This window comes from Natrix helvetica (assembly GCF_964273705.1).
Source record: "Natrix helvetica genome assembly, chromosome: 8".
NCBI classification, from domain to species: domain Eukaryota; kingdom Metazoa; phylum Chordata; class Lepidosauria; order Squamata; family Natricidae; genus Natrix; species Natrix helvetica.
The window spans coordinates 27,453,631-27,481,314 of record NC_138559.1 but is presented as its reverse complement, the minus strand read 5'-3'; the positions used below and the strand labels follow the sequence as shown (position 1 = coordinate 27,481,314).

Sequence of the window (27,684 nt, the reverse complement as noted above, 5' to 3'; positions counted from 1 at the left end):
GGCTGGTCTCCTCTTAAGGCCCCCTTCTTCTGGATCCAGCTTGACTGGGCCCTGCGAAACATTTTAGGAAAAAAGAAGAGGAGGAGAGCAGCGTTTTTCTTTTCAGAGCCCACCCACCTATTTCCTCAGAGATGGGAGAGGAGGGCCCAGCTCCTTCAGCTTGGCTAAGACAGGCCTTTCCCCCATCATTCCCCAAGGGAAGGGTGATTTAATTTGAAGAATTAGCATCTGGCTTGGCATCTCCCCCTCCCTCCTTCCATCCTTTTCTGTCTTTGTGTTGTGCTTTGCAGACCTCAAGTCTGCAAGCAGAAGCTATGTCACTTTTATTGATTGGATGTAAGCTCTTTGGAGTTCTTCCAGAAGCATTTAATTACAAAGAAATAAAGTAATAAATAATATACTGCCTTGGGAGCAACTCCACTTTGGAAAAACAGGTGATGTCTCTGGATGGGGAGAAGTGATGCCGTTCAAGATGCTCCTTTTATTTTTTGTCCAGCTTCTTCTCCCTGTAAAATGTTTCTGGAATATTTCCTGGTTTTTAAATCGGTACCTAAAATGTTACCGACATTCAGATGTATTTAGAAATACACCAGATCAAGAAATAGATGTGTGAAAGAATAGAAAAGCTTCTTTTCAATGCCAGGAAACCTTCCGTTTTTAGATCTGATGAAGATGATATTAAATTAAATAATTTGAGCAGAAAAGGCTGCAAGAAACTGTTCTCCGGTTTCAGAAAATTGCGCTAATTCTTTAAAATGAATATTTTGAGTCACTTTTCCTCTTCCCCATTTTTTTCTCAACTTCTTTTTGAAAATAATTTTAGGTTATTAGTTTGCTAGAGGAGAGAACAAAAATGCAGAACGTACTGCTGGAAAAATGACAGTTTTCAGGCAAATTGATGTCTTTTTCACGTAAGAAAAGTAAACAACTCCTATTAATATCTTGGGGTGCTCACATTTTCACGCTTGTTAGGCTTTTAAGTCCTCTTGTCCTGGCAGCATATCCTAAAAAGTAGGATAATTAACTTTTTCAGCCCAAAGAATATAGGATCGAAATATCTGCTTATGGGGCTTATGGCTGATGAGAAAACCTGACATCATTTAGGAAGATCTACCATCTGAAGATGCCTCTTGAGCATCATGCTCGAATGAGCAGAAGGAAGAAGGTTTTGGGGGAGAGAAAAGGCACTGGTGTGTGTGTGTGTGTGTGTGTGTGTGACCCATCCCAGTTGGGTTTCCCCAACATCTTGTTGGTGTAGATTCCTAGTTATGGTCATCGACGGAAGTAAATGAGGATTGACTGTTCTTGGGGATGCTCTGATGGGGAACCAGCCTTTGCTCCTGGCGTGGTGGTGTCTCGTTTTACCAGAGTTGGGATGAAGGAAATGCATGGTGTTGCAGGAACCCTCCTGCTGGGGAGAAGGGAAGAGAGGCTTGCCAAGGGCAAAGCCAGATCCGGGTCACACTCAGCTGCTCACCTACCCTTCAGTGACACACAGTGAACGTGTGATGTGGCAACAGTCCCAGGGTTTGGGTCCACCATAGGTAGTTAAAGCATTTTGATCCCATTCATCTACCTAAGAGTTCCTTCTGCTTTCCCTGATGAAATCCCCACTAGATTATCCCGTGGAAACAGAACTGTTGGCTTAAGGAGTGGGGCAACTTGCTTCTCCCGGTGATCCCTTCCCTGTTCAGGAAGCTTCCTTGGCATCTCCCTGCCAGCTTCTCTCCGACCTTGAAGCTTTGTCTTGAGCATGTCGAGGTATCCTCTCCCCCCAGTTGTCCCCAAACTACTGAGGTCTGAGGGGTTGGAAACGGGTTGGTTACAGAATCCCAGCATGACCCCTGAGGCTCTACCTGTGCAACTCTTCCTGTGTCCAATAGGAGGAAAACAGTTGTGTCCATCTTGAAGACCCAGCGGGTTTTTGACATGCCAGGGTGTGTCTGGAAACCGGACCTGTGTCAGTGGCCCTCGGTGGCTTTCCCGTGGCTTGCTGGCCCCCGTGAAGTGCTCCGGTATGGCTCAGTCAGCCAATGCAGGGAAAGGAAGGAGAGCGTCCATGTAAATGCTCCAGGCCAGAGCACTCGGTAGCCTCGTCTTCTCTGCAAGGCGTTTGCTTCCACCTACAGGAAGCGGGAGGCAAAACGGGCCTTTCAGGGCCATCAAGCGTCCCTGGCTTCCAGCCTACCCTGGGATGGGCTGCTGGTGGACCCCCCCTCCCCTCTGCCATCCCTCATTGAGGAAGGAAAACAGGCAGGGCCAGCAGCATATTGACATGGCCTGCAGCTCCCTTCCCTGGGAATAAATGCCTGGCTTTGAACAGAGAAACCGGGGAACATTTTGGGAAAATAGCGAATGGGTGGGGCCGGTTAAGACTCATCCTTAAAACCCACCCCCTCCTTGAAACCCACCCCCTCCTCCTTCCCTGCGTCTTTGGTTGGCTCCATGGCTGAAGGGCTCCCCTGGTTAGCAAGGCTTTCCTTGAGGCTCAGTTGGTGTTTCCCTCCTCTGTTTTAAAGACATTGTGATGGAAAGCAGGGCTCAACCTTCTGTGAAGCCTCCTCTCCCAGCTGAAGAGGGGAATATCATATGCAGCCTCCTTCTCTCCTTCTCAAGGCTAACCAAATTCATCAAACATTGCAGGGAATACTTCTGTTTTCCTATCTGCGCATTTCCTGGTTGATTTAAAAAACCTTTCACTCTGGTGTGCATTTCCTTTTTGATCTTGTAGCTTGATATTCAAGATGCTTTAGACTACGATGGCTGTTTTAAGAGAAAAAAAATGACAATAACGGAGAAATGTCAATTTGTGGCTTATGATATTGGCTTTCTCTGACTGTGGAAAGCCCTTGAGTTTCAGAATGGACCTTTTTTCAAAGAACTGCTCTCGTTGCTAACATATTTGCAAGAGAGAAAATGATAAAAAACATTCGGGCAGAGAAATTACACGGCATCCATCAAGACGGTCTCACCAGATGGACTTCCTTAAGGAAGAAGTTGGCATCCTCAACCCAAATCTCCATCCTTGCTCAGATGGTCCAAGCATCTCGCATGGCTGTTTTTTTCCAAGAAAGACCCCCTAACATGCCTCTCCCCACATGAGCACAGATTAATCTTCCTCGGTTTTTCTCATCAGTGCCATATGCGCAATAATCAAAATGAAATACACTCACTTAACTGGCTCTTCACGTTGATCTATGAGGAGTTTTTAATCTAACTGTGGTTGCCTTGCACATGTGAGCCTCCTTTGTCTTGGGGCTGGGGAGGGGGGAGGCTTTGTTTGTGGGAGTTTGATATTAAACCTGAGCCCCGGAAGAAACGCTGGAACAAAACCATTTAGTGTAAACTTCATTCTGGGAATCGGTGGCATCCCTCAAACTTTGTTCTGCCATACCAAGGAGGAAGGGGGGAAACCGGTCAAGGCCTTGTTAAATCTCTTACTATGGAAATTTCCATGGCATCTTATTTGATTCTAGGAATTTTGCAAAGTTCAGATTGTAGGGTAGAGCTTCATTTTTATCTCCTTCCCTGTTCTACCATTGTGGTTATGTCTACGTTATTTCTATGTGTTCCTGCTTGAAAGTAGCCTGGCTGAATTTGCACCTGGCTCCCACTTGGGGATGGTCCTTTTGGGCAGTTGAAATGCCCTTCTGGCGTGGGAGGTTGGGGGATTGAGGACCAGCCCAGCTCCAATGCTTTCCTTTAGAACGGTCTGCCTATTCCTTAGAGGAAGAAGGATTCCGCGCACGGAAGGACACAGCTAGCAGGCGTGGTTGTGGGTCTGATTCGGCACTAAAACTGAGCACTAAGGGCCCTACTTCATGGGGTGGATCTCTCAAATAATGCAGAGTTGGGGGTAGAACGTGGGGCCTGGCAGAGGTTGAGGGGATTGCAGTAGATAAATGGAAAAGTATGGAGAAAAAGAGGAAGCAGGTGGCCTGATCTGCACCTACTCAGGTTGGAAACTCAGCTGGTGAATTCTGACCATTTGGTGCCCTGCCTCCCTATCGGGAGTTTTAGAGCACAAAAGCACGGATGCATTTGTCTTTGGGGAAGTGAAGGCTGTGATTGGTTGGCTGTGATTTGGTTGGTTCTGATATATCTTACGATGGTTGAGGGAGGAAGTGTGATTGTCTGGAAACAGGAGTGTCTTCCCCCATCATCCTGGGCAGGAAGAAGGGGCTACCAAGTCTTCCCTCTCCAAATGCTTGTCTTTAGTTTTCACGGCAAAGGATTTCTCCCAAAGGAAGGAGGGAGTAGCCATTCCACCCTTGAGAGAAGCAAAATGAATCTGTTCAGCCGCACAGCTGCCTGGACAGACTCAAGGTACTACAGAGTGATGTTAAGTAGGGAGGCGCTTGCTAGCAATTGGGGGGGGGGGCAGTTGCAAATGTGCCTCTTTAACTGAGAACCTCAGCTGGAAGAGATGGAAAGAAATAATATAGAAAGAAAGAAAGAAAAAGAAAGAAAGTAAGAAAGAAAGAAAGAGGAAGGAAAGAAAGAAAAAAGGAAAGGGAAGGAAAGAGAAAGAAAGAAAAAAGAAAGAAAGGAAAGAGAGAGAGAGAAAAAAAGGAAAAAGAGAAAGGAAAGAAAGGAAGAAAGAAAAAAGAAAAGAAAGGAAGGACAGAAAAAGAAAGGAAGAAAGAAAAAAGAAAGGGAAGGAGAAAAGGAAAGAGGGAGGGAGGGAGGAATTTGACTCAAGGAAAGGAGGTCATTGGTATATTTTTCTGGAAGACCCACTTCAAAGGTGGTCTCTGGTCATTGATGAGTTGGCTCAGTGCCACCTTTGTAGGTGCTCTCCTATTTCAAGTAGCTGGGGATGAGCCCAGAGGAATAATTGCTACTATGAAATAATTTTGCAATTAGCTCTGTAATTAAGGGCAGTTTGTTAATGGGAGTGCTTGGTGAATAATGACTGCAGGGCAGCTCCTTGCAGAGCCCGGGGTTGGCGTGATGGAAGCGGGTGGGGGATTGGCAACACAGCTGTTGTGGTATAACGCAATGGCTGCAGCAACTCTTAGGGCCACCGTTCGCTTCCCCCCCTGTGAGCAGGACACAGCCTGGCCCAGGGCGCGCGGGGGCTTCGGATGCAAATGCTGGATGCGTCCAGACGTTCTAAGGCCCCCGATTCCATGGGCTTTAAAGCATCTACGTGGGGGATTTGACTTCAGGAACTTCTCCTTGATGTGGGTTGTTGGGCTGTGCTGCGAAGAACCTCTCAGAGGAAGCGTTGGGTGCAGAATCAGAGGGGGAAAAATGGGGGATAAGTTGTTGACCCCCAACTAATGAAACCTAGGTGCACACCCGTGCACAAAGGAGGAGGGAGAAGGGCTGGGCGTCTCCACAACGTCATCAGTCCAGAAAGGAGAACCACCAATTACGGCACATGAAACATTAACCAAAGAGGATTTGCAATGTTCCTGTGGTCTTAGTACGACTGTTACTGTTGGCATTTGGCCACAGGAGGTAATGCTACCGAAGAGCCATGGCGACAGGCATCTCCGTTCGAAGGCTGGGAACCTAATTATAAAATTGGCTGCTTGAAAGTCATGCCCAAATCCTGGTCGCTTCCCATTAGAGAGGAAGAGCGAATGAGTCTCCGTTTTCTTCCCTTCCGTTTTATGGAAGTCTGGCTTTTCATGACGCCTGCAATGTTTTTTTTTTTTATGACTTTCTTTGTTGATGCTTTGGCAGAATAGCAGCCCAGATCTTTGGACAAACTTTAAGACTCAACGTTTCCCTTTTTTTCTTTTAATTTGCAGGTAAGAAATGGAGATCCTTATCGCCTCCAGCTTCTCTCCCATTGGCTGATTGTAGACAGTGAGAATTCTGCGATAGATCAGATTTGACAAGCTGCCGATGAGCTTTGTTAACCTCTGCTGAAGTTTAAAGCTGACATAAATGGCTGGTGACTCCATGGTGACTAATGTTTCCTTCTGGCAGTAAGAACCTTCTCTTTAAGATTACGGCTTTTTTCAAATTTCAAACATGAATGCATAAAGTATTGAGCAGGGGTCTCACACCCCTTGCACAGAGGCTCAAACTTGGGAAGTGTCTGTTGATGAAAGTTTGCCTTTATAGACTGCTCAACTCCCATCGTACGGGCTCATATTTTACCTTCTCTGCTTGAATCCTTTTGGCCTCAAGGATGCTGAGGAGCAATTTTATATTGTGGTGTTGTGGGTTTTTGATCCAGCCCGGGGGCACACAGAGGAGGGGTAAACGTCTTAATAATTCTTCCCAATTATTATATATTGGCATGAAACCACAGTTCTCAGCCTTGAGCAGGAGACATAAAAACCTGCTGGGCTTTGAAAAGCACATTTTAGAGATCTTGTGATTTTTTTGAAAAAAATTCCACCCGGAGACCATGAAACATTTATATAAGTTCCGTTTTATTGACCCGAGCATTCAGACGAAGCCCCGGTTAGCCACTCTTTGCAGGGGCTTCTGATTTTCCCTCTCTCCTCTCTCCTCTCTCTCTCTCCGCCCTCCTTGAGTGGGTTGAGGTTCCCCTCCCGGGGAGGGGGTCTCCTGGGGCTCCACGCCCAGCAACGCTTCACTAATGGGCAGAAACTGCAGAACGGGGGGGGGGGGGAACCCACACCACGGATAATTGTTGCTCTGGGCCTCCCAGCCCAGCATTGTCGCTCATCACATCTGGATGGGCAAATGTTGTGACAACCCTTTCGCGGTGAGGATGTCACAGCACTGATCCGTGGGTGTTTATCCTTCTGCTCTTTGCTTTCGGCAGCTTTGATTTGTGGGTCAGGTAACCAAGAGGAAAATCCTAACACCAAATATGACTGTTAGGGAAGCCGGGCAGCGAAGCCGAGCTGGGAAACGTGACTTCCTGCCCACGAGTTCTTCTCTGCCCTCCCCCCTCGTGTGTGTCCCCCCCCCAGCAGTTCTGTTGGAGTCAGCCTGTTTTCCTTTGAGCACAGAAAGGGCCCCCAGCTGTGTGTTACGAAGAGGGGCCAAAGCAAGAACGGCTGTTATATTGCCTCTAAGCAAACCACGTGGACCCCTTAACCTCTCTTTGTCCCAAGCCCCCCACACACACACATTTGGTAGCCTTACTTCCCCCACCCCCACTTTGGCCACCTCTCTCTCTCACGGCCTCTCTGAAGATACACAGCCCTAATCTCAAGGGTAACCTGAAAGATTTGGGAAGGTCAAAGGTCAAAGGTTTTCCTGCCCAGTCGTGTCCGATTCTAAGGCATGATGCTCATCTCCGTTTTCTTGGCCCAGGGAGTCAGTGTTGTCCAAAGACATTTCCGTGGTCAGGTGCCCAGCATGGCTACATGCCAAAGGGACAGGGAACACTCTTACCTTCCTACTGAAGTGGTACCTATTTATCTACTCACACTCGCATGCTTTTGAACAGGAGCTAGGGAGGAGCCCCTCCTAAACCGGTGGCTGTGCTGCAACAGAAGGGGAAAAGTGAACACAAGATGTGAAGGATCCAAATTATATTTATTGGCTTAAATATCCCTGGGTTTGGCTTCTATCTTCTCCACCTGTTTCTTTGTTTGGTCTCAGAGATTTCACCCTCGATTTGAAATTCCTGGTCAGAGGGCTGATCGCTTTTTTGGAAAAGCCCCCATAATTTGGGGGAAACCTTTGGACAATATCTTGATTACCTAGTTATATAGTTCATTTGAAGTTTTTGGAAGGCGCCTGGCTTCCCTTTTGATTGACGTGGGCTCCTTTTCCATCTTCCCCTTTGCTCTGTTCCTGTTGTTTTCTTTAAGTTGCTGAATGGTGGTTTTTATTTATTGAAATTATTCTTAGAAATTCCTTGATATATAAATAGCTACGTGGCTATTTTTGTCTTTTTGTTTTTGTCAGATTCCGTAGTAGAAACCTGAAGAATCTGTTGTAAATCTTGTAGCATCACTCAGCTCTCTATTTTTAGTCCAGAAAGTGGTAGCTGAGTATTTGTTTCATACAGGTTAACTATTTTTCCTTACAGCTGCCTACCTAATACACTGGATTTCTTTTTTTTTCCTTTTTATTGGACGGGGGAAACAAATGGAAAGGCTGTGATTTACTGGAGCTGCTTAAATAAACTCGGGAGTGTGAATGATTCCAGTCCCTGGTGGATTTGGGTTTGTTCAGGAGACGGTGGGGAGGTTGAATGACCTTTCTCTCGGCTTCTGTTTGGTGGGCTTAGATGTGTGACTTAAGTAGAAGACCCTTCAAACAGAGGAAGGGGGGGCGCTTGGAGGTTGTGGAGAGGATTATAGGGGCAGTGGAACAGGTCAGCCTCTCCGGTAATATTCTCAGAGCAGTCCTTTCTTTCTTTCTTTCTTTCTTTCTTTCTTTCTTTCTTTCTTTCTTTCTTTCTTTCTTTCTTTCTTTCTTTCTTTCCTCTTCCTTCCTTCCTTTCTTCTTTCTTTCTTTCTTTCTTTCTTTCTTTCTTTCTTTCCTTCCTTCCTTCCTTCCTTCCTTCCTTCCTTCCTTCCTTCCTTCCTTCCTTCCTTCTTTCTTTCCTTCTTTCTGATTTTGGAATGAAAAATAAGAGTATGCACTTGGCAACCTTTTCCCCTTCATCAATTTAGATCAGGGATCTCAAATTCAATTTCATTGAGGGCCGCATCATGGTTGTTTTTGATCTTGGGGGGCCTTGGGGGGGCCGTGGTGCATCTGCCAGTGAAAACGGAGCTTGGAAGGCAGCAATGGCCTCCTGCAATCCTCTGCCACCGAGCTCCATTTTCGCTGGCAGAAGCACTGTGGGCCGGTCCTTCAGTCTTTTCAGGGTGGCCCCTTGGGCCAGATTTAAGCCGGATATGGCCCGCGGGCCTTGAGTTCCACACCCTTGATTCAGATCTGAATGGGCCCGCGTAGATACCTGTGCGCATACACAGACGCACTCACAGAAGTGGACGAGCTTAACAAAAATGGAGGCCTCCCAAATGGGAGATCTATTGATTTAATTTTCTCTCTTTATTTGGGAGATTAGCGAAGAGATAGCAAGTCGCTGTCGGCATCAGAAAAGAGTGGTGAGAAGGACCCCGTCTTATCCCTTCACCTTCTCCATGAGTGATGTCTTAAGTTGGAGGAAGATTTACAGATTAGTTGCTAGGTTGAATATTTATTTATTTATTTGCTTGTTGCGGTTGACACTTTTCTTAATTGACTGCCCCCCTGTCTTCTCCCTCTTAGCAACCATTTTGCTGGAATCCGCCCAAGGATTCCGATCACGTCTCGCGTTCCCTGTTGGAGCAGGCTTGGTGTTTGTCTATGAAATGAATCCCTTCCTTCCCCTCCCCTCTCCTCTCCTCCTGTCTTTGGACTGCCTGGTGCCCTCTCACCTGATTCAGTCTTGATCCAGGTGAGCTTAGCAGGTAAAATATCCGGAGGGTCAGAATGGAAGTACAGGACCCCACAGTTGTTCCCAATTTCTGCACTGCTACCGTAGCATAAAGTGGGGGCAGCTTTTTAAGCTCCCTCAATCGGGGCCAGGCTCAAACGGGGGAGTCATTCACGAAGCCCTTGAATTCAAGTCTGTCTAGGAGGACCCCAGCAACACCCTCATCGCCATCCTTAGGGGACCAGTCGCTCATCTTCTTCAAGAAGAAGCCACCTGTCTCTGCCTGTCTGGAGGGAGTGGCTCCTTCCTTTCCCTGGGCAAGGCAAAGCCAGCCAGTTGGTTCAATTTGGAGAGCAATTTATTGATCAAGCGCGAAAATCCATCCTGCGTAGAAAATGCCCCAAAGCAAAGGAGCTTAAGGAGGATGTCTTCTGAGTCCCACTTACGCTGCCTGGTTTTTACTTCCAGGCCTTCAAGGCAATTTGATACTTGCTAGGAAAAGTTGGGAGAGGTTGGGGTAAAAGGTGGGAACCCTTCAGCTCCCTCGGTGCTTCTAACTTCAGTGCAGCTCTTGTTGGAAATCGCAAGTCCCCTTTCCTTGGGAAGAGTTCCACCAGTCACACCAAAGTGTCCAAGGTCAGCTCTGCGGGTGTGCAGGCACCCAGAGGCAGCCAAAAGGAGGGAGGGAGGGAGGGAAGGAAGGAAGGAAGGAGGGAGGGAGGGAGGGAGGGAGGGAAGAAATTATTTCTCTCTCTCTCTCTCTCTCTCTCTCTCTCTCTTTGTCTCTTTGATGTGCTCCAGCTCTTTTATTCATTACTTGGTCCTCCATTGGGCAGGTTCTGCTAATGCCAACCTCTGTGCTGAAGTTGGTTTACTTATTCAATTTGCCCTTTGGAGCAAAGCTCTTACAGGATCCAATCTGAGTCGGTCACTGGGACCAGAGGTTGACCAATCCTGAGGATGGGCTCCAGCATGAGAAGAATAAACCTTTGGTCCTGGTGACCAACCTAGATTGGATCCTGTAGTAGTAGCCCTGGACACGTATATTTGCCTTCATTATTTCTTCTTCTTCTTCTTCTTCTTCTTCTTCTTCTTCTTCTTCTTCTTCTTCTTCTTCTTCTTCTTCTTCTTCTTCTTCTTCTTCTTCTTCTTCTTCTTCCTTCTTCTTCTTCTTCTTCTTCTTCTTCTTCTTCTTCTTCTTCTTCTCCTCCTCCTCCTCCTCCTCCTACTCCTTCTCCTTCTCCTTCTTCTCCTCCTCCTCCTCCTCCCCCCCTCCCCCCCTCTGTCCCCTTGTACAGAACCCAGCACAAATCAATAGGAAGAGAGAGAGAATGTAGAGAGTGTTGAATGAGTTTGATTGTCTCGCTTAATATATACTCTTTAAGTCTTTATAATGCAACAGCATGATGCTAACTTCCTTTGACATTCTAACTGTGCATTACTCACTACATCAATCGATCATAGTTCTGCCCTGCATGGAGTATTGATGGACAACTTAAATTCTCTCTCTCTCTCTCTCTCTCTCTCTCTCTCTCCCCCCCCTCTCCCTTTTTAGGAGAAGCATGGGTAATTAAGCAATGCACTCTGCAAGGGAGGCTGGGTGTCTTTCTTTCATAAAGAACCCATAATGAATAAAAAGTGCATTAACCAAATTAAACTCTTGCATGCCTCTAGCTCTGTAATGATGGGTTTAGCTTTTATGAATTTCATGACTAGAGAGCATTCCACTGTTCATCAAAGGCTGCAACAGGAAACGCCCATGGATTGGAGAGCCTCCTCTGGCTGGAGGTTGGCCTTTGGGAGGAGATAAATATCATGGCAGCTGATGGAGAAGAGCCTCCTTTGGTGCCTGGTCCCCTTTTTTCAAACAAGAAGGAAAGCCCTCAAGACGGCAGGTGCAGGACTCGGCCTCTCCAGAAGACCAACAATCACAAGAGTCCGAAACTGGGGCATCCTCAAAGCCCCTCAGAATCCTGCTGTGCCCTGCTTTCTCTGAGGCTCCTGGGCAGCAGGTGGGCAAAGAGCTCCTGAAACCAACTCAGCCAAGGCCCTGTTGCCTTTCACGCAGGCGGCTGAACCAAGCAAGTAGCTCAGGCCGGTGGTGAAATGTAAACGTTTTTTCCCACCGGTTCTCTGGGGGTGGCTTGGTGGGGGTGGCTTGGTGGTGGGGGTGTTCATGTGACTGAGTGGGCGTGGCCAACTTTAAAAAAACTAAAGCATTTTTTACTACCTATTCGCCCAAACTGGTAGTAAAAAATGCTTTAAGAAATGAAAAAAAAAAAAAAGGTTCAACTGTGTGATCGTGGGAACCTTTTTTTCCACTTTTAAAAACTTTTTTAAACTACTGGTTCGGGCGAATAGCTAGTAAAAAATTCTTTAAAAAGTGGAAAAAAAGGTTTCCACGATTGCATGGCAGAGCTGATTGTCATGGTGTCAACTTGTAATTAGGGCATCTTTTGGAAACTTCACATATGAAACCCTTTTTTTCACTTTTCACTTTTTAAAGCATTTTTTTCCTTCCTGTTCGGGCGAATAGGCAGGAAAAAATGCTTTAAAAAGTGAAAACAAAAAAGCTTCCAACAATCACACGGCTCACAACTGAGCCCCACGATCCTCAGAAGCTTATTTTTTTAACTACCAGTTTGTAGAACCAACAACAACCGTCTCTACCAGTTTGTGCAAAATGGTAGCATTTCAGCCCTGAAAGCCTTCTGCACTTCCAAGTTGGTGAAGAGTCAGAAAAGTAGCAAGAAGACAGAGAAGGTCATACTCGAGGGTCCCTGGTCGCTAGTCCAGTGAGGTTTCATGTTTGAAGGGGTGGGGGGTTGAGAACCGAATGGCTTTGTGCCCAGAAGAAAAGGGAGTCACCCTTGCAGGCCAGTTCTCTCGTGGGCAGAAGCAAAGCAGAGGAATCCTTCAGGAAGCGGTTGGCAAGGTGAGCCCCTCCTGAAGTTGATGGAGGCTGCTTCTGTACATCCATGTGCCTCAAGGGACGTGAGGAATCTGTAGGGGAGGGAACCAACATTGGGGGGAAATTGAGCAGGTTAAGTGGGCATCTCTAGAACCAGCCGTTGTTTCACGTTGCACCAGGGCTCAGGATCCCTCTGGCTCTTCTTTATCGTCAGTTGGCTTCCCTGATCAAAAGGTGCCCACTTGATGCCCATTTATGGTTTCCTGGGCAAAGTTATTTGTAAAGTTATGGCTCCTTGTGTAAGAAAAACGCCCCAGCATGTCTTAGGGGCAAGTCACTGAGCTGCACAGAGTTTCCCATCATTTCTGTCTGGAAGTGTCGCTCTCCTTCTCCTTGCTCAACCATCAGCCTTAGAAAACCACCGATGAAGGGAGAAAGCGCCTGGTTTCAGCTCTGCGGCCAAAGGGCCACCGTTGCAGAGCTGGACAGGAAGTGCAGCTTATTTGCTCCGCGGTGAGTCTGGTTGTTGTTTTTAATGCACTGTCAAATTGGGTTTGTATTGTGTGTTTCAGATAAAGCCTTTTGATCCTTGTTTCTGTAAGATAATCCTAAATTCTTAGTTGGAGAATAGAGGGCCGTGATGGGTTTAATTCCTCCCCCCCCCCCGCCCCAAATCAGCCCCATGGAATGTAAATGCAGGACTCTGATAAGGTAGGATCTCCTAGTTGCTATAGTAACCCCTGGGTCATGAGCCCCAGAAAATAAAGGGAGGCCTGAAGCGGTGAGGATGATTATAAAATTTAACTGTCATTCTTCATTTGGAGTTGATGGCAAACATTATTTACTTAAGTTTATCTCCTGGCAGGCAAAGATTCTTTGAGCTGGGGTGCAGATCCTGGGATTGGGCATGTTTGACATGATGTGAGCCCCGCATTTATTATTCTAACCAGGCAATTTGTACATAATATTCTCCTAAGCAGCGGCGCCTACTAAGAAACCAAGAGCTTTCTCCTGAAAATGCAACCGGGAAAAGCTTTTGTGACCCCCTCCCTCTGCTGCATGGCAGTGCCCTTCACCCCCCGAGGCAGCCCACAGGAGGGCACTCAGGCAGCCGCGCAGGGGTTCTCCTCCTCAGGTGCCAGGGGAGGAAATGGGTGGGCCTGGCACGGGTTCAGTTCACTCAGGTCACAGGGTGGGCTGGATGGGCAGCCGAGCAGAGCTGGGGGCATCTCCTTGCAGGGCACGTTCGGTCATATTTCTGTGGTTTGTAACATGGGAGGTCCTGCCCCGTGAAGGCTGTCTCTGCGTAGGATGGTCTGACACGGTATTGGCTGCAGCGCACGCTTGTCACCTGTGGTGGATGCTGATTGGAGCCCTTGAACTTCTGTGGTGTTCAGGAGGGCGATAGGAAATGCTTTCCTGTTCTCACCTGGCCTGAGCTCCTGCAACCCAGGGAGTCCTGGGTGCTCTCTGAGCTTGGTGGTTTTCCTGCAGACCCTTCATTAGCCAAACTGGGCCACATCATCGGTGCAACTGATGTGCATCAGCTTCAGTGCGATAACATCAACACTAGCACTGATGCTCTGCTACCTAGTTTGCTTAATGAAAGGTCTGCAAGAAAATCACGAAGCTCCAAGGGCACCAAGGACCCTTCAATCCAACCCCCAGCTACAAATGCTCTCCTCTATTGGTCCCAGCAACCCATTGTGACAATTGAGTCCCTTCAAATAAAGGCCACCTTTGAACCCCCTGGGATTGGGCTGGCAGTGGCCACGCTTGGTGTGCGGGGGTGACTTTCCTCACAACCAGCCTTGATTCTTTCCCCAGGAAGATTTCTCATGGCCAGGACTGATTCTGGTTGTGAAGGCTACTTTGCACCAGTTTACTTGGAGTAGAAGGAAAGGGGGGTTGTCAATTCCTACCTTACAACGCTTGAAAAGGCTTTTCGTTTTTTGAAAGGCGGAGGGATTGCTTGGGCAGCTTCCGAGGGGAAGCCTTGGGTGGGGATGGCCGAAGCATTGCCCCCCCCCACCATCTCTGGGACCCAACACTCGAGAAGGTTCAGCTGAGTAACCCATCCCCACGGTCATCAGTTGAAAAGGTGTCCAGTCTCTTTCCACCTCCCCTCCAAGGAAAAGGTGGGCCAACGTAGGCCGCCCACCAATTTATTTTTAAGACCCTGCGGAAGAGAGATTGAAGCCAGCAATAATTCACTCTAAAAGTATTCACACAATATGAACAGCCAGTTATTTTTGCCCATTTAAATCATCTGGTGTTTTTTTCCCTTCCCTATTTATAGCTTAATTTTAACTTGGGTGAAATGAAAAATGGCTGCATTTGCCAAAAGAAGTGCCGTTAAAGTAGCTAATGTGAAATTCTCATTTTCAATCAGAAGAGAATTATGAGGGGTTTTATGCAACAGATTATTCCTAAACGTGTCTCTTTTTTTGCCTGTAAGTGTTTAAATATTAAGCTGAATGTTATTTCATTCCAGGGTTGGTATAACATTTGCCAACGCAAGCAAGGAAGCTTCCATTTCTGTATGACTGAAGAATTGTTGGTGTTGCTGAGATTTGTTGTGTTCTCTCACTTCCAACAACTCAAGCAAAAGACTCCATTTCTCCATGGCTGCCCCAAAGGTGCTTTTTTCCCAAGAGGCAACTGGACTTTCTGTTTTTTCTTTGAAGACGTTTCACTTCTCATCCAAGAAGCTTCTTCAGCTCTGACTGGATGGTGGGTCAGAGAGTCAGAGATTATGAAGCTTCTTGGATGAGAAGCGAAACATCTTCAAAGAAAAACCAGAAAGTCCAGTTGCCTTTAAAAAAGCACCTTTGGGACAACCATGACCTGGATGACGGAGAATCCCCATAGACATTTCTCCGTGGTCTTTCTCACGTCCACCAGTGGGACTGATGAGGAAGTTGATGGGTTTTTTCTGAAGGTATCTTGTTCTTCTGAGGCTTTTGCTCCAGCAAGAACTATGCCAAATATTTCATACTGAATTGAAAATTATGATAAAGCAGGAATCACAAAAAGATGCTTTGAAGCCTCTGTGATCTTTGCCTTAAACAGAAACATGGAGATGACCAAACATGATGCCTTCAAACATTATTATGCTTTACCCTCCAGAGTCCTGGAGGTTTCATAGTGCTGGGACATCCCGTTTCCCAGTTTTCCCTTTGCCACTGGAGCTTTGTTGTCCTACTTTCAAAACATCTCACACAATTCAGTATTTGGGATAGACCTTTCTGGAGCATCTCTCCAGACACCTGGGGAGAGACGGCCTTTGAGAGGTTTGGGGTCACATTTATGGGGTAGCAGCAGTTCTTCCCTCAAGCACCCTAGTTTGCTGCTTCCCTTTCTGAAGAAAATGCCCCCCCCCTTTTTTTTTTAGATAGAGCTGGTGAGAAAGATGTCCGTGAGGTTTTGAGTCTTCCCTCTTGAGCCGGAAGCGGTCCACACCAACAAAGTGTTCCAAGCATGACACGGTCCTACAGACTCAGTGCCAAGAGCAGCCCCCACCACTGAAAGGGAGAAGGTATCTACCCCAGGGGCTTCCTCCAGGAAGACCTGCCCACCGTCTGAGAGCAGGAGAGCTGGCCAACCTGACTTGCAAGGGGCTGCCAAGATGGGATTTAAAGCCCCAAATGCAGCCCCCAAGACTTGGCAGAAGTGGATAACAATGCAGCTGGTTCTGAGAGAAGCGAAGCCACAACATAAGAAAGCTCTGGGACTTTTTCTTCTTTTTGTGTGTGTGCAAAATTTCCATTCCTTGCCAGGCCTTTTTTCGCCCCGATGTGTGAATGTATCCAGTCGGTTGGGACGACTGATCTTGCAGTCAATTATTCACGAACATATGGAGCTCAATTTGCACACAAGATGAAGCGACTTGTTGACTCCAGAAGGAAAGTTTTCTGAGCAAGAGTGGCCATCTGTCTCAGAAACGGTAATTAAGCCAGACAGCCATCTCTTCTCCAAAAAAGGGGGGAGATTTTGCTAGGTGGAGCCCGGCTGCTGCCCTCCTTCCAGAAGAGTCTGTGCTGAGGCTAGGCACACCCAGGCACCACCGCACGAACCAGAGGTTGTATTCAGCCTGTTTGCATCAGTTCAGGTGAACCGGTAGGGAATATTTGACCTGGTTCGCTGAATTGGTAACAACCTCTGGCTGGCCCCGCCCCTGCCTGCCCAGTTGCCTGCTCACCGCTCTCTCTTCCTGGCCGCCGCTCGCCCAACTCACCTGCTCGCTCTTCCCGCCCATCCCAGCCCTATATATGTTGCCTTTGCCACATGGCCCAGTTGCCTCCGTGCCTCACCCACTCTGCTCAGCTCACCAAAGGTAAGCATGCCCCCCACTTGCCCTTCGCCTTGCATCAGGGGCTGAGGCCCAGGGATGCTCCATTCTCTGAGGCCCCGGAGCCTCTGCCCGCTCGCCCTTCACCTTGGCTGGGTGGGGGAAGGCGCCATTCCCCACCTTCGGCCTTCCCTCCAGCCTTCACCCAAAGCCCCCCACCAGGAGACCAAAGCAGACCCCAAGTCGGAATTTCTGCCCCCCTCCGACCTACACAAAAAGACCCTGAAGGGGGAGACTCTCTGCAGCAACACAAACGTTCATTGCACGTATCCTGCCCAGGGGCCGTAGTTTGAGGACCCCTGATTTAATGCAGTGTAAAAAATGCAAATAGTTTTTCTGCGGACCACCAAAATTTTCTCGCGAACCACCAGTGGTCCATGGGCCATCAGTTGGCGACCGCTGCTTCAGAGGTAAATGTTAATATTCAGAATGCACCAGATGGAGCTGTGTTTGCTACCCCAAAGCAAGCCGTGCTGGGGAGAAAGTACAGAAGGTGCGTGTGCAATAGTGCTACTTGGGCGCATGTACTTTGTGGAGGGGGTGTGGGTGAGTGTGCGAGAGAGGCCTGCTCTCTTTGTGAGCGAAAGGTCATGTTAGTGAGGCTTTCTGAGCAGGGAGCCCCAGTTTGCTGGGAATGAGAATGAGTATCTGATTTTCTTTCTCTCCTGACCTTTAAAGATGCTGCTTTTAGATTGATAAGCAGGTTGGTGCTTTTAGTAACTGAATCCCAATTTTATTTCATGCATTAGTCTTTTTTGTATCTTTTCAAACGCAAACTGATATTGCTTGCAGAAAAAGATTTCTCTTTTGGCAAAACTCTGGAGGAAAGAATACAATGATTAGCTTATCTGTTGCAGGAGAAAAGGTGGAGGAGGAGGAGGAGATATCGGAGCCTACTGTAAGTTAAATTACGGGTGTACAAAATGTGCCTGGTGCTAATCTTCCTCTTTAGAGCAATTACAGTACTCAGAACAGCTCTTCAGGTATTTGCATTCAGGTCTGGTCCCCCCCCGTCCCCCCCGGCTTCAATCTGCACAGCAAAATTGTTATTTCCCCATTTATTTTATCAGTGAATCAGAATTGGCAGGTGGCATTGCAGAGAACATTGTCCTTGCTCAAAGGGGACCAGGTGAGATCTCCAGAGCCAGGCAGGGCTTAGATTTTTCCAGAAAACTCAGCAATCTTAGAACCTCAGGTGCTTCATCAGCCCCTCTTCGTCAGCTAGCTGTACGTCCAAAATTGGACCAAGAGTCTGAATCTTTTGCTGAAGGCTACTTCATCTTCACCAGTTGGAAATGGAGCTGAGCCTTCTCTTACTGACTCTGTGATGGAGATCGTAGAACGATTGTTTGGCCTTGGCAAAAGCACTCCGATTTGAATTAGTTTTCCAGTTCAATAGACCGCATGGAATTGGAGGCTCTTCCTGAAAGAAATGCTTTCATTTTCTCCATCTATTGAGCCTCCTCTTCATCGTCTGAGCACCGGCTGTTGGCGGTGCAGACACCTTCCCGGCTTCTGCCTTTTTTCATCCCTTTAGCCCAGAGATGGGAAAGTGATAACTGTGAACAGAACCAATCGGGTCCCCACTTACCGTAAAGACACCCCTGGTTTGGGCCCTTGCGGGAAGATTGGCACGCAGAATGGACCGCTGAATTGGGTGGCGAACAATTCGGATTCCAGCTTCCCTTTCCCAGCGGCGAAGTGTGTTTCCTCTTAGATAGATAGATAGATAGATAGATAGATAGATAGATAGATAGATAGATAGATGATAGATAGATGATAGATAGATAGATTGATTGATTGATTGATTGATTTCTTTACTGGCCAAGTAAACACACAAGGAATTTGTCTTTGGTGCATATAGAATAGAATAGAATAGAATAGAATAGAATGGAATAGAATAGAATTCTTTATTGGCCAATAAAGAATTGGCCAATGTGCACCAAAGACAAATTGGAATTTGTCTTTGGTGCATCTGCTTCCAGTGTACATAAAAAGATACGATACATTTGTCAAGAATCATAAGGTACACTTAATGATAGTCATAGGATACAAATAAGCAATCAGTAAACACTATCACTATAAATCATAAGGATACAAGCAACGAAGTTACAGTCCTGCAGTCCTAAGTGGGAGGAGATGGGGGGTAGGAACGATGAGAAGACTAATAGTAAGAGTAATGCAGCCTGAGTGAATAGTTCGACAGTGGTGAGGGAATTATTTGTTTAGCAGAGTGTTGGCATTCGGGGGGAAAAGTGTCCTTGTGTCTAGTTGTCTTGGTGTGCAGTGCTGTGTAGCATTGTGTGCCACTTCTAATCTACAGTCCTCAGCACCAGGAATTTCTGTTTTAAAATGGAAGTATAACACAAACCAAATCTAGAGAAGGGTTTAGAAGATAACCAGGTGGGTGAAGTGGCAGGAAACTACATCCTAGAGGGAAAGGTTAGGTTGTCCTTGGAGAAAAGACAAGGGGCAGTCAAGTCAAGTCAAGTCAAAGGGGGAGTTTTGTAGCTGGGCCCAAGGTAGAGGGAGCTCATGTTCCTTGGGCCACAGTAGACAGAACAAACGAAAATGCAGGAGGAGATTTTGGCTTAACATTACGGGAAACCGGCTCTTCCAGAAAGAGGTGGACAATGAGGAACCAACTGGCTCCAGAGGTCATCTGCTTCCCTTCCCGTTGGGGTGTCTGAACAGGGATGTGGGATGCGGGGTTGATTTCTTGCTGGGATCAGGGATCCCAGTCTGGTGTATTTTGTCCTGTGAACCCTTCCTGATAGTTCAGCAATGAGACATTGGCAGGGAGTTTCCATTAGGGTGAAATTCTGCAAAGGAAATATTAGCTCGTGCATCCACAGTGAGGAAAAAAATAAATAAATGCTTAATAATATGCCTGCAGGATGGATCAATGGAATAGAAATATGGCAACATGTAAAATAATGGGTCGGTAACCACTTGCCGTTTGAGAGTGAGATGCACCAGTACAGCGAGGCCACCTAGACATGCCCCAAATATGTCTTTCCCTTTGAGCCATTGAATCAGTGGTAAAATTCAAAATGTTTTACTACCGGTTCTGTGGGCGTGGCCTGGTGGGCACGGCAGGAGGAGGATACTGCAAAATCCCCATTCCCTCCCAATCAGCTGGGACTCGGGAGGCAGAGAATAGATGGGGGCAGGACCAGCCAGAAGGGGTGTTTTCTGGTTCTCTGAACTGCTCAAAATTTCCGCTACCGGTTCTCCAGAACCTGTCAGAACCTGCTGGACTTCACCCCTGCATTTAATGACTGACCCCCTGTGATATAAAGTCCCACCTTTGGGCGATTCCTTTCAAGGGGGCCAAAAAAGGCCAGTGGCCCCCTTTTTTCTCTCTTGGCTGCTTGATGCTCTGATCCACAGATCGGAGGCTCTAAAACGCCGGTTGTCAACAAGGGGGCTGCCCAAGAATTAGCCCGAGAGCCAGAATATTGACAGGGAAATCTCTAATGAGTGAAAAATGATGAAACCCAGGAAAATCCAGGCTCTGTCAACAAACATGCATTTGTTATCTTTATTGGGAAGCCGAGATGCTGAACAGCCATTTCACTTTGGCCGCTTCAGTGGCGATGTTTTTTCATTAGGCAGAACACCAATCTTTGGCTTGGTTCCTGGGTTGTTGTGTAACGTTTGTTCCAAGATCCCGTGTAGGAGGATTTAATCTAGGAAAAACCATCCCATTAAGAGCTGCTGCTCTTGTCCTTCCTTCCTTCTTGCTTGGCTCTGACTTTCCCTGCTTCTCTTCCTTGCTGATTGCCATGCAGGGTGGGTGCAGGGGGCCGGGAGTCCTGCCTGGAGGTCCACATCTCCTCCCTCCAGGGGGTCCTCAGTGGTGTAGCCACTGATAACCCACCATGGAGACCTCTCAGGGCTCTTGGTCATTGTATGGGCAGGTCAATGTTAAGGCCAAAGCTTTCTCCCAGATCCTGATGAGGTTATCTGGCTGGGTATTGAAATGTCTGCAAAGAAACAACCAAGCTCAGAGGGCACCAAGCACCCCACAGGCCCTCTGAGTTTAGCTGAGGAACTAAGAGTAAGGAGTCAATCCCTGGACCATTTTCTCCCCCATATTTAGTGCCAAGGGGAGGAGGCCAGTTGTGGGTTCCTACTGGTAGTAGTTTGGTGGCCTGGGTCGCTGGAACTGACAGCGACCCAGGCCTGCCACGCCCCCGAACCGGTTCTCCAGTTCTACGACGGCAGTGCCATCTTGTTTTGGGGTTCTGCGCATGCACGGAACAATTTTAACTGCACTGTGCATGTGTGCACAGCATGCATGAAGCATGCACGAGCAAAGCGCACCCATGAGTGAACTGGCAGTAGTGCCTGCCGGAACCCACCCCTGGAGGAGGCCCCTTCCCCGTGAAACAGCGTAGAGTCTATGGGTCTTTATCGGTGTGAGCAACCTGACTCGCTCTGCTGGTCCGTCTTCCCTCTCTCTCCTGCCCCTCTCCCTTGCCTACATGATGCGATGCTGCCTCAGAAGCGGTGCCCACCTTGGGAGACGGAAGCTGCCTCCCCTCTTGCCGGGGGCTCACTGGGCAGGATGACCCTTCCAGCCTTCCAGGTGACATAACCCTCAGCCGTGGGACTTTCTGGTCTGCGTTTTCAGCCCTACAAATTATGGTTATGGAGCTCAGAAAACTTTTGTGGGATGATGAGTTTTGAGGCCTCTGGGGAGGAAGAACCTTTGATCACCTCCAGGTGACCAAAGACTGGGGAGAACCTGCTTAGAAAGTGTAACATTATAAAGCAGTGGACCCCAAACGTGGCAACTTTAAGACTTGTGGACTTCAACTCCCAGAATTCTCCAGCCAGCATAGCATTACATCATTTTTGTCTTCTTTTAAAACAACTTGGAATAACATTATTGGTTTTTAAAAGTGTGTGCAACCTCCCCTCCCTCCTTCCTCAAACTTCTTCTGAGTTCCAGTTTTTGCTCCTGGAGAAAATGGGCAGAGCATAAATCTGTCAGAGCCGCAAAGGGCTTCGTAATTTGGAAGCTCCAGTTCCACGCCCTTCGACTGAACTGCCAGGCGCCGTTTCTGCGACTGTAATACAGCAAAAAGCAGCTGGCATTTCCTGTCATTTTGTTGAAAGTGAGCTTGTCCTGATTCATCGTTCCATCTGAAAGTTGATTATATTAAGTGGCTGCTGGCAGCTTGCAGATGTCACGAGTGGCCACTTTAATCCTGTGCATTGCGCAGAATCTTCTTCTTGTTTCCAAGGTCTGGTCTCATCGTCTGCAGTAACCCTTTCCTCTCGCTGGGTGCTGGGTCCAGATGTGCAGCTGTTCCTGAAGATGCTCTGGGTCTGCAGCTGGCTTTCCCAGGGATACAGCATCATCACTGGCATCCTTCCGTCTCAAAAGACTATGGTCCCGTGCTCTGGAAAGAGGTCTTAATGCAGCATCTGGTGTGGCTACAAAGGCAATCCCTTCCACACTGAGGGCAGATACATTCTGTCCCCTGCCCAACTCCCAGATTCCTCTGGTTCTGGGACTGCCTCTTTGCCTTGGCCTGCCGAACAAGTGTCTCTTCGAATTGGAGAAGGCCATGCTGCGTCTTTAGCCTCCAAGCTGAACGATCAGAGGTCAAGGTTTCCCAGCTGTTAATGTCCATTCCCAAGGGCTTTAGATCCCTCTTCCTCTGTGGTCTTCCTCTTGGGTGCTTTCCTTGCACTAATTCTCCACACAGGAGATCTTTCGGAGTCCGACCATTGGCCATTCTCACGACATGCCCAAGCCGGCATAGACGTCGCTCTTCAGTAGTATATACTGTATAGTACATGCTAGAGATTCCAGCACGTTCCAAGACTGGGCTATTTGGGACTTTGTCATGCCAGGTGATGCCAAGAATACGTCGGAGACAGTGCCTATGAAAGGTGTTCAGCTTTCTCTCCTGCCATGCGCAAAGGGTCCAAGACTCACTGCAGTACAGGAGTGTGCTCTGGAGGCAGGCTCTATAGACCTGGATCTTTGTATGTTCCGTCAGTTCTTATTGAGCCATACTCTCTCTGAAAGGTCTGGAGAATGGGGTGGCCGCTCGTGCAAAGGAAACCTGGCTGGCCCAGAATCCTGGTTTTGCAGACCAAACAATACCCAGAGAAGCTCACAAGTAGGATGTGAGGCAGATGCTGGTGGGTTGAGGCCCATCAACACAACCTAGCAACACAAAAGGGAGCAGCCTTGGCTCTCTTCCTCCATTTGTGAGTCTCTCCCCCTTTTCAGGCTGTCCAGGTGGACGGTGATTGTAGCAGACTAGGAACCAGAGTCGTGGTGAGACTGGGGCTGTGGGAAGAAGTCCTTCCCATTTGACTCCCGCTGGGTTCTGGCACGATCAGCAGAGGAACCAAATCCTTCCCCCTCCCTTTCTCTGCATCACGCCTGAGTTGTGATACGTCCGTCAGGGTGTCATTGTTGCCTGGAGCTGGGGGATGTTGCTTGGGTGCCTCCTTTTCTGAGGTTTTCAGTTCTGCGACGCCCTTGTGAAGGTGTAGCAACCTGAATGGCAGGCAGTGGTGTAACCCTGGTTGTGACGCTGGTTTCTCGGTCCCCGCCGGCTCCTTGCTGCCAAACAACCTTGCCGAGGGGCTGCCGGCTAGTTGATGCCCTACCTCCCGCTGCCTTCCTTCCCAACCTCTTGTTTAATAAGCATTGAAGACTTTTTAAGCAAGCGCACACTTGCACCTGAAATGTCAAATGGATTGAGCAAGAATGTCTTTGCCGCCCCTCCACCTCTAAGAGCGAGAGTTAAAGCACACTCTGACACATTATATAATCGCTGCAGAGAAACTGCTTTTTTTTTTTAAAAAAAAAGAAAGAACAGTTATATGTTTCTTTTCTCTTTTTCTTCATTTTAAGTTATGAGTCAGAAAGCCCTGAAATTAAATACAGTTAATGCAGATAAGTAATCTTCTCTCACTTTTGTTCATGAAATGGATAACTGCCTGTGTTTAAAATGCTGCATCTCTCCGAGAAGGTAGAATAAATTGAAAATTGCCTCTAATGAGCTCAGTGAGGGCTTTTTCTTTTCCTTTTTCTGAGCGTGGCTTTCAGCTGGATAAAAACAAGGAATGTTGAACTTTAAATAGAGGGGTCTCCATTGTCTTCTGATGGAGGAGGAGGAGGCTTCTTCAAGAGCCAAAGAGACCCTCTCTAAAATAAACTCCAATAAAAAACGGCCACCCACAAATAAGGCGAAGGGTAACCTTGACGCCTCATTTATTGTACAAGCCATGATGTATGTTACGTTTTGGAGGCCAGTCATAGTTGAGACGTGAGAATATACCCCGAGCACGATGGAAATTTCAAGAGACACTCAATGAGGTCTATAGAGGGTCCCACTGAACAGTTCCTGCAGGAGGAGGAAACGCTTCCAAGTGTTTAGGTTGCGCCCCTTTTCCCAAGAATGGACGGCTTCTCCAAAAGGCTTAGACCCTTGATGGCAAATCTATGGCACGCATGCCGGAAGTGGCATGCAGAGCCATTTGTGGGTTCCGGCACGTGCATGCACTCCGCCCACCTAGTCTTCCGGTTTCTGGCGTGTCTACGTGCGTAAAGACCAGCTGGCGGAAACAGGAAGGTGGTTGTCCTGGCGCACACGTCCGCACTGGGCAGCTGCGCTTCCGGCACGCTCGTGTGCTCCCGTTTCTGCACTTGGTGCCCAAAAGGTTGGCCAACCCTGGCTTAGACTCTGCTGGGAAGATCCTGGGAGCTCTCCAGAGGAAGGGAAGTTGGGGAAAACAGGAGGGGGAAGGCCAGGTTTGCTGTAGTTGCCGAAAAACCAGAGAGAAGCCTGAAAGAAGCGTAAATGATAGATAAACCAGAAGGCACCCAGAGCCTTTGAGAGTCGGGCAGCATGCAAGTTTAATTAACAACAAATCCTAGCGTGTCAGTGGCCCAGAATTAGTGAATGGATCAACGACCATCCTTGGAACCAGTTTTTAAGAAGAAATATTGGGACAATAGATCCAATTTTCCAGGGCAGTTTCCCTCCCCAGTTTCTAGGCTGGACTCTAATTCCCAACTGTAGGGAGTAATCTTCAAGAAGAGATGGGATAGTCCATCTCTTGGACGGGGGGTTCACTCTCTCCTGTATTTCTTGAATCCAGAAGGAAGTTGCTCTAGAAGCGCTACTAGGAGGCTTCCAAGGCCTGGTCCACCTCTGATCCTGACAGGCGATGCTGTTTGGAGAACTGTGTAGTCACGATGGACAGAGTCTGGATATACAAACATGAACTCGCGTTTTCCTTTCTCCTCCATTTTTTTCATTTTATTAGTTGGGAGAGAGAGGTTAAACCCGTGGTGGAAAACACGTTGAGTGAGATGAAACGCCTGGCTCCGCGATGATACCTGCTTGCTTCGGTTGTGGTTCCCCTGGGAGGATGTTTCTTCTTAGGGAGAAAACATTTGGCAGCCAAAAGGGTGAAATGGGGATGAATGAAGGTAATTGCTGGATTTCCACTGATCCTTCCTTGAACCCTTTCAGAGTCAGGCAAAGAGACTGTCTCTGCCTGAAACCTCTCCACGTTCAGCCCCCAGCAGCTCTTTGGCAGAAGATCCCATTGGAGACGGGAGGATCCATGTCAATCACTGTTACTTTTATTTCTGTATTCATCCACAAATGTTCACAAAGAGTTTCCAGCCAAGAAGTGAATCTTGCTTCTCTCCACCAGCTGCTTTTTTCTTCTGGGCAACGAATCTCCCTTGGGTGATGAAGGTGGACACTCTAAAAAGGGAAAGTCTCCCGTTGGGCATCACCCTTTAAAAGCTCCGCCTTTGGGACTCACCGCCACAGTCTTGAGGATGCATCTGAGCCAGTAAACAAGGGAACCAGACAGTTATTAAGCCCCGGGGCTCTGCAACGATCCGAAGGGATGCCAAGCAGATGGGCACAGCTGCACACCCTTTCTTGGCTCGTGCCAACCTGCTTTGCAGAATATGCCTTCAGATGCTTTGCACAGATGTCCACGGAGCAGACCTGTGGCCCCGATCAAGTGGTGTCTTTCTCTGGGTATTTAAAAATAGCTGAATAGCTCTCACTTGTGAGGATGGGGTATTAACAGATTAACAGAGCTGGGAGGGACCTTGTAGGTCATCTAGTCCAACCCCCACTCAAGCAGGAGACCCTGCACCATTTCTGACAGAGGGCAGCCCAGTCTCTTCTAGAAAGCCTCCAGTGATGAAGCTCCCACAACTTCTGAAGGCAATCTCTGTTGCATCGGTGGGTTGTTCTCCCTGTCATAAAGTTCCTCCTTATTTCCAGGTTGAATCTCTCCTTGTTCAACCTCCATCCATTGTTCCTTTTCTGCCCTTCAGGTACCTTGGAAAACAGCTTGACCCCCTTCCTCCTCTCTGGGGCAGCCCCTCAACTATTGGAAGACTGCTGTCTTGTCTCCCCTGGTCCTTCTCTTCCCTGGACTAACATCTGTGTGTGAAAAGAATGAGAGACCCTTCAGGGCAGGGGCTGCCATCTTCTGCCATCCTGGTTTTCCAGGCTCTTCTAGAAGGAGCTCTAAACTTATTCCATGACTTCTAGAAGCTCACAAGGCCCTAATTGGACAGGTGGCCCTCTTTTAGCAACTGTCTCACTTAGCGGCCATTTACAGTTATGTCAGTGCTGAAGAAGCAACTTCCTGGCATCGGCATTTTTTGTAGATCTGTAAAGCAAAGGAAAGCTGAAGATTGGAAGCACAATTGTGGGTTCACTTAGCAACCACTTCGCTTAGTGACCGTTGCTGGTCCTGGTTGTGTTTGGGATGCCTGAAGTTCCAAACTGACATGTGTGTCCTTGGCTCCTGACGTGGCTGTTAGAATGTGGACTGGAGGTTAAAACATAGGAAGAGCAGTTGTAGGAATGAGGTATGTCTAGTTTAATGAAAAGAAAGATTGTACATGAGATTATAGCAGTCTTCCAGTGTTTGAGGGGCTGCCACAGAGGGGGGGGGGGTGTCAACCTAGTCTCCAATGCACCAGAAGGCAGGACAAGAAGCAACGGATGAAAACTAATCAAGGAGAGAAGCAACGAAGGAGAACTTTCCTGACAGTGAGAAGGATTAATCGGAGGAACAGAAGTTGCCTCCAGGAGCTGTGGGTGCTCCATCACTGGAGTTTCTAAAAAGAGATTGGACTACCTTATGTCTAAAATGGACATAGGCTTTCCTGCTTGAGCAGGGGGTTGGACTAGAAGACCTCCAAGGCCCCTTCTCCCTCGGTTATTCTGCAGTTCTGAATGGACAAGGATGGCATTTGCTGTCGCTGGCCCTTTACCTGTGTCTCAGGTGAAGAGCAAGCCTTCTTCCTTTGGACAGCTTCTCTTTTAGTCCTCAGAGCCCCTGAGGATGGGGTGAAATTCAGCAGGTTCCGACAGGTTCTGGAGAACCGGTAGCGGAAATTTTGAGTAGTTTGGAGAACCAGCAAATGCCGCCTCTGTCTGGCTCCAGAGTGGGGAGGGAATGGAGATCTTGCAGTATCCTTCCCCTGCCACTCCCACCAAGCCACGCCCACAGAACAGGCAGGTAAAAAAAAATGAATGAATGAATGAGCCCAAAGGATTCCGCACCCAGGTCCAGGGGCAAAGTTCCACAGGGTGATATTTCTGGCTGTGGAAACCGGTCACGCCCAGGTTCCTTTTGGCTCTGGGTCCCAGCCTTCCTTTCGGTGTGTTGGGTGGGGGGCTGTGCCCTGGTTCCTCTTCTGAGCGCCCCTCCCTTCTTCCAGGAGGGTGCCCCTCTCTTGCCATCAGCTCCAGATGCCATCAGCTGAATATTCCTCTCCTTTGCTGCATTCAGACCTGTAAGAGGAAATTAACATTTCAGTCAAGGAGATGAGAATATGAAACGCGTAGCCTCCCCCCCCTCCCCCCCACCCTTTGCTGTCTTGTTTTGCCTTCAAGCCTGCTTTTTTCAAAGACAGAGGAGAATGTACGTCTCTTGCTGTAGTCAGTGCTTTTTTCCCCTGCTTGTCTCCGGGCGCTGTTTTGATAAATGTTGATGAGTTTATAACTGTAAAACCAAATGACACTTCTAGAGTGGCACGTGTTTTACCCACTGCGTAATTATATTTAATGGTGGTGCATG

General features: G+C 48.0%; 1 protein-coding gene across 11 annotated transcripts in view; it reads left to right on the top strand.

The window, feature by feature from the left end:
- The window catches only part of CADM1 (cell adhesion molecule 1), a 199,172-nt gene that overhangs the window by 95,413 nt on the left and 76,075 nt on the right, over positions 1 to 27,684 (top strand). The window contains exon 1 of one of the 11 annotated variants that reach the window (XM_081961134.1): positions 5,763 to 5,942. The exons of the other annotated variants lie outside the window; for them this stretch is intronic. Within the exon in view, the coding sequence (XP_081817260.1) occupies positions 5,927 to 5,942 (16 nt within the window). The 5' untranslated portion in view covers positions 5,763 to 5,926. Of the gene's footprint in view, positions 1 to 5,762; positions 5,943 to 27,684 lie in introns of those variants that run through there. 11 annotated transcript variants of the gene reach the window in all.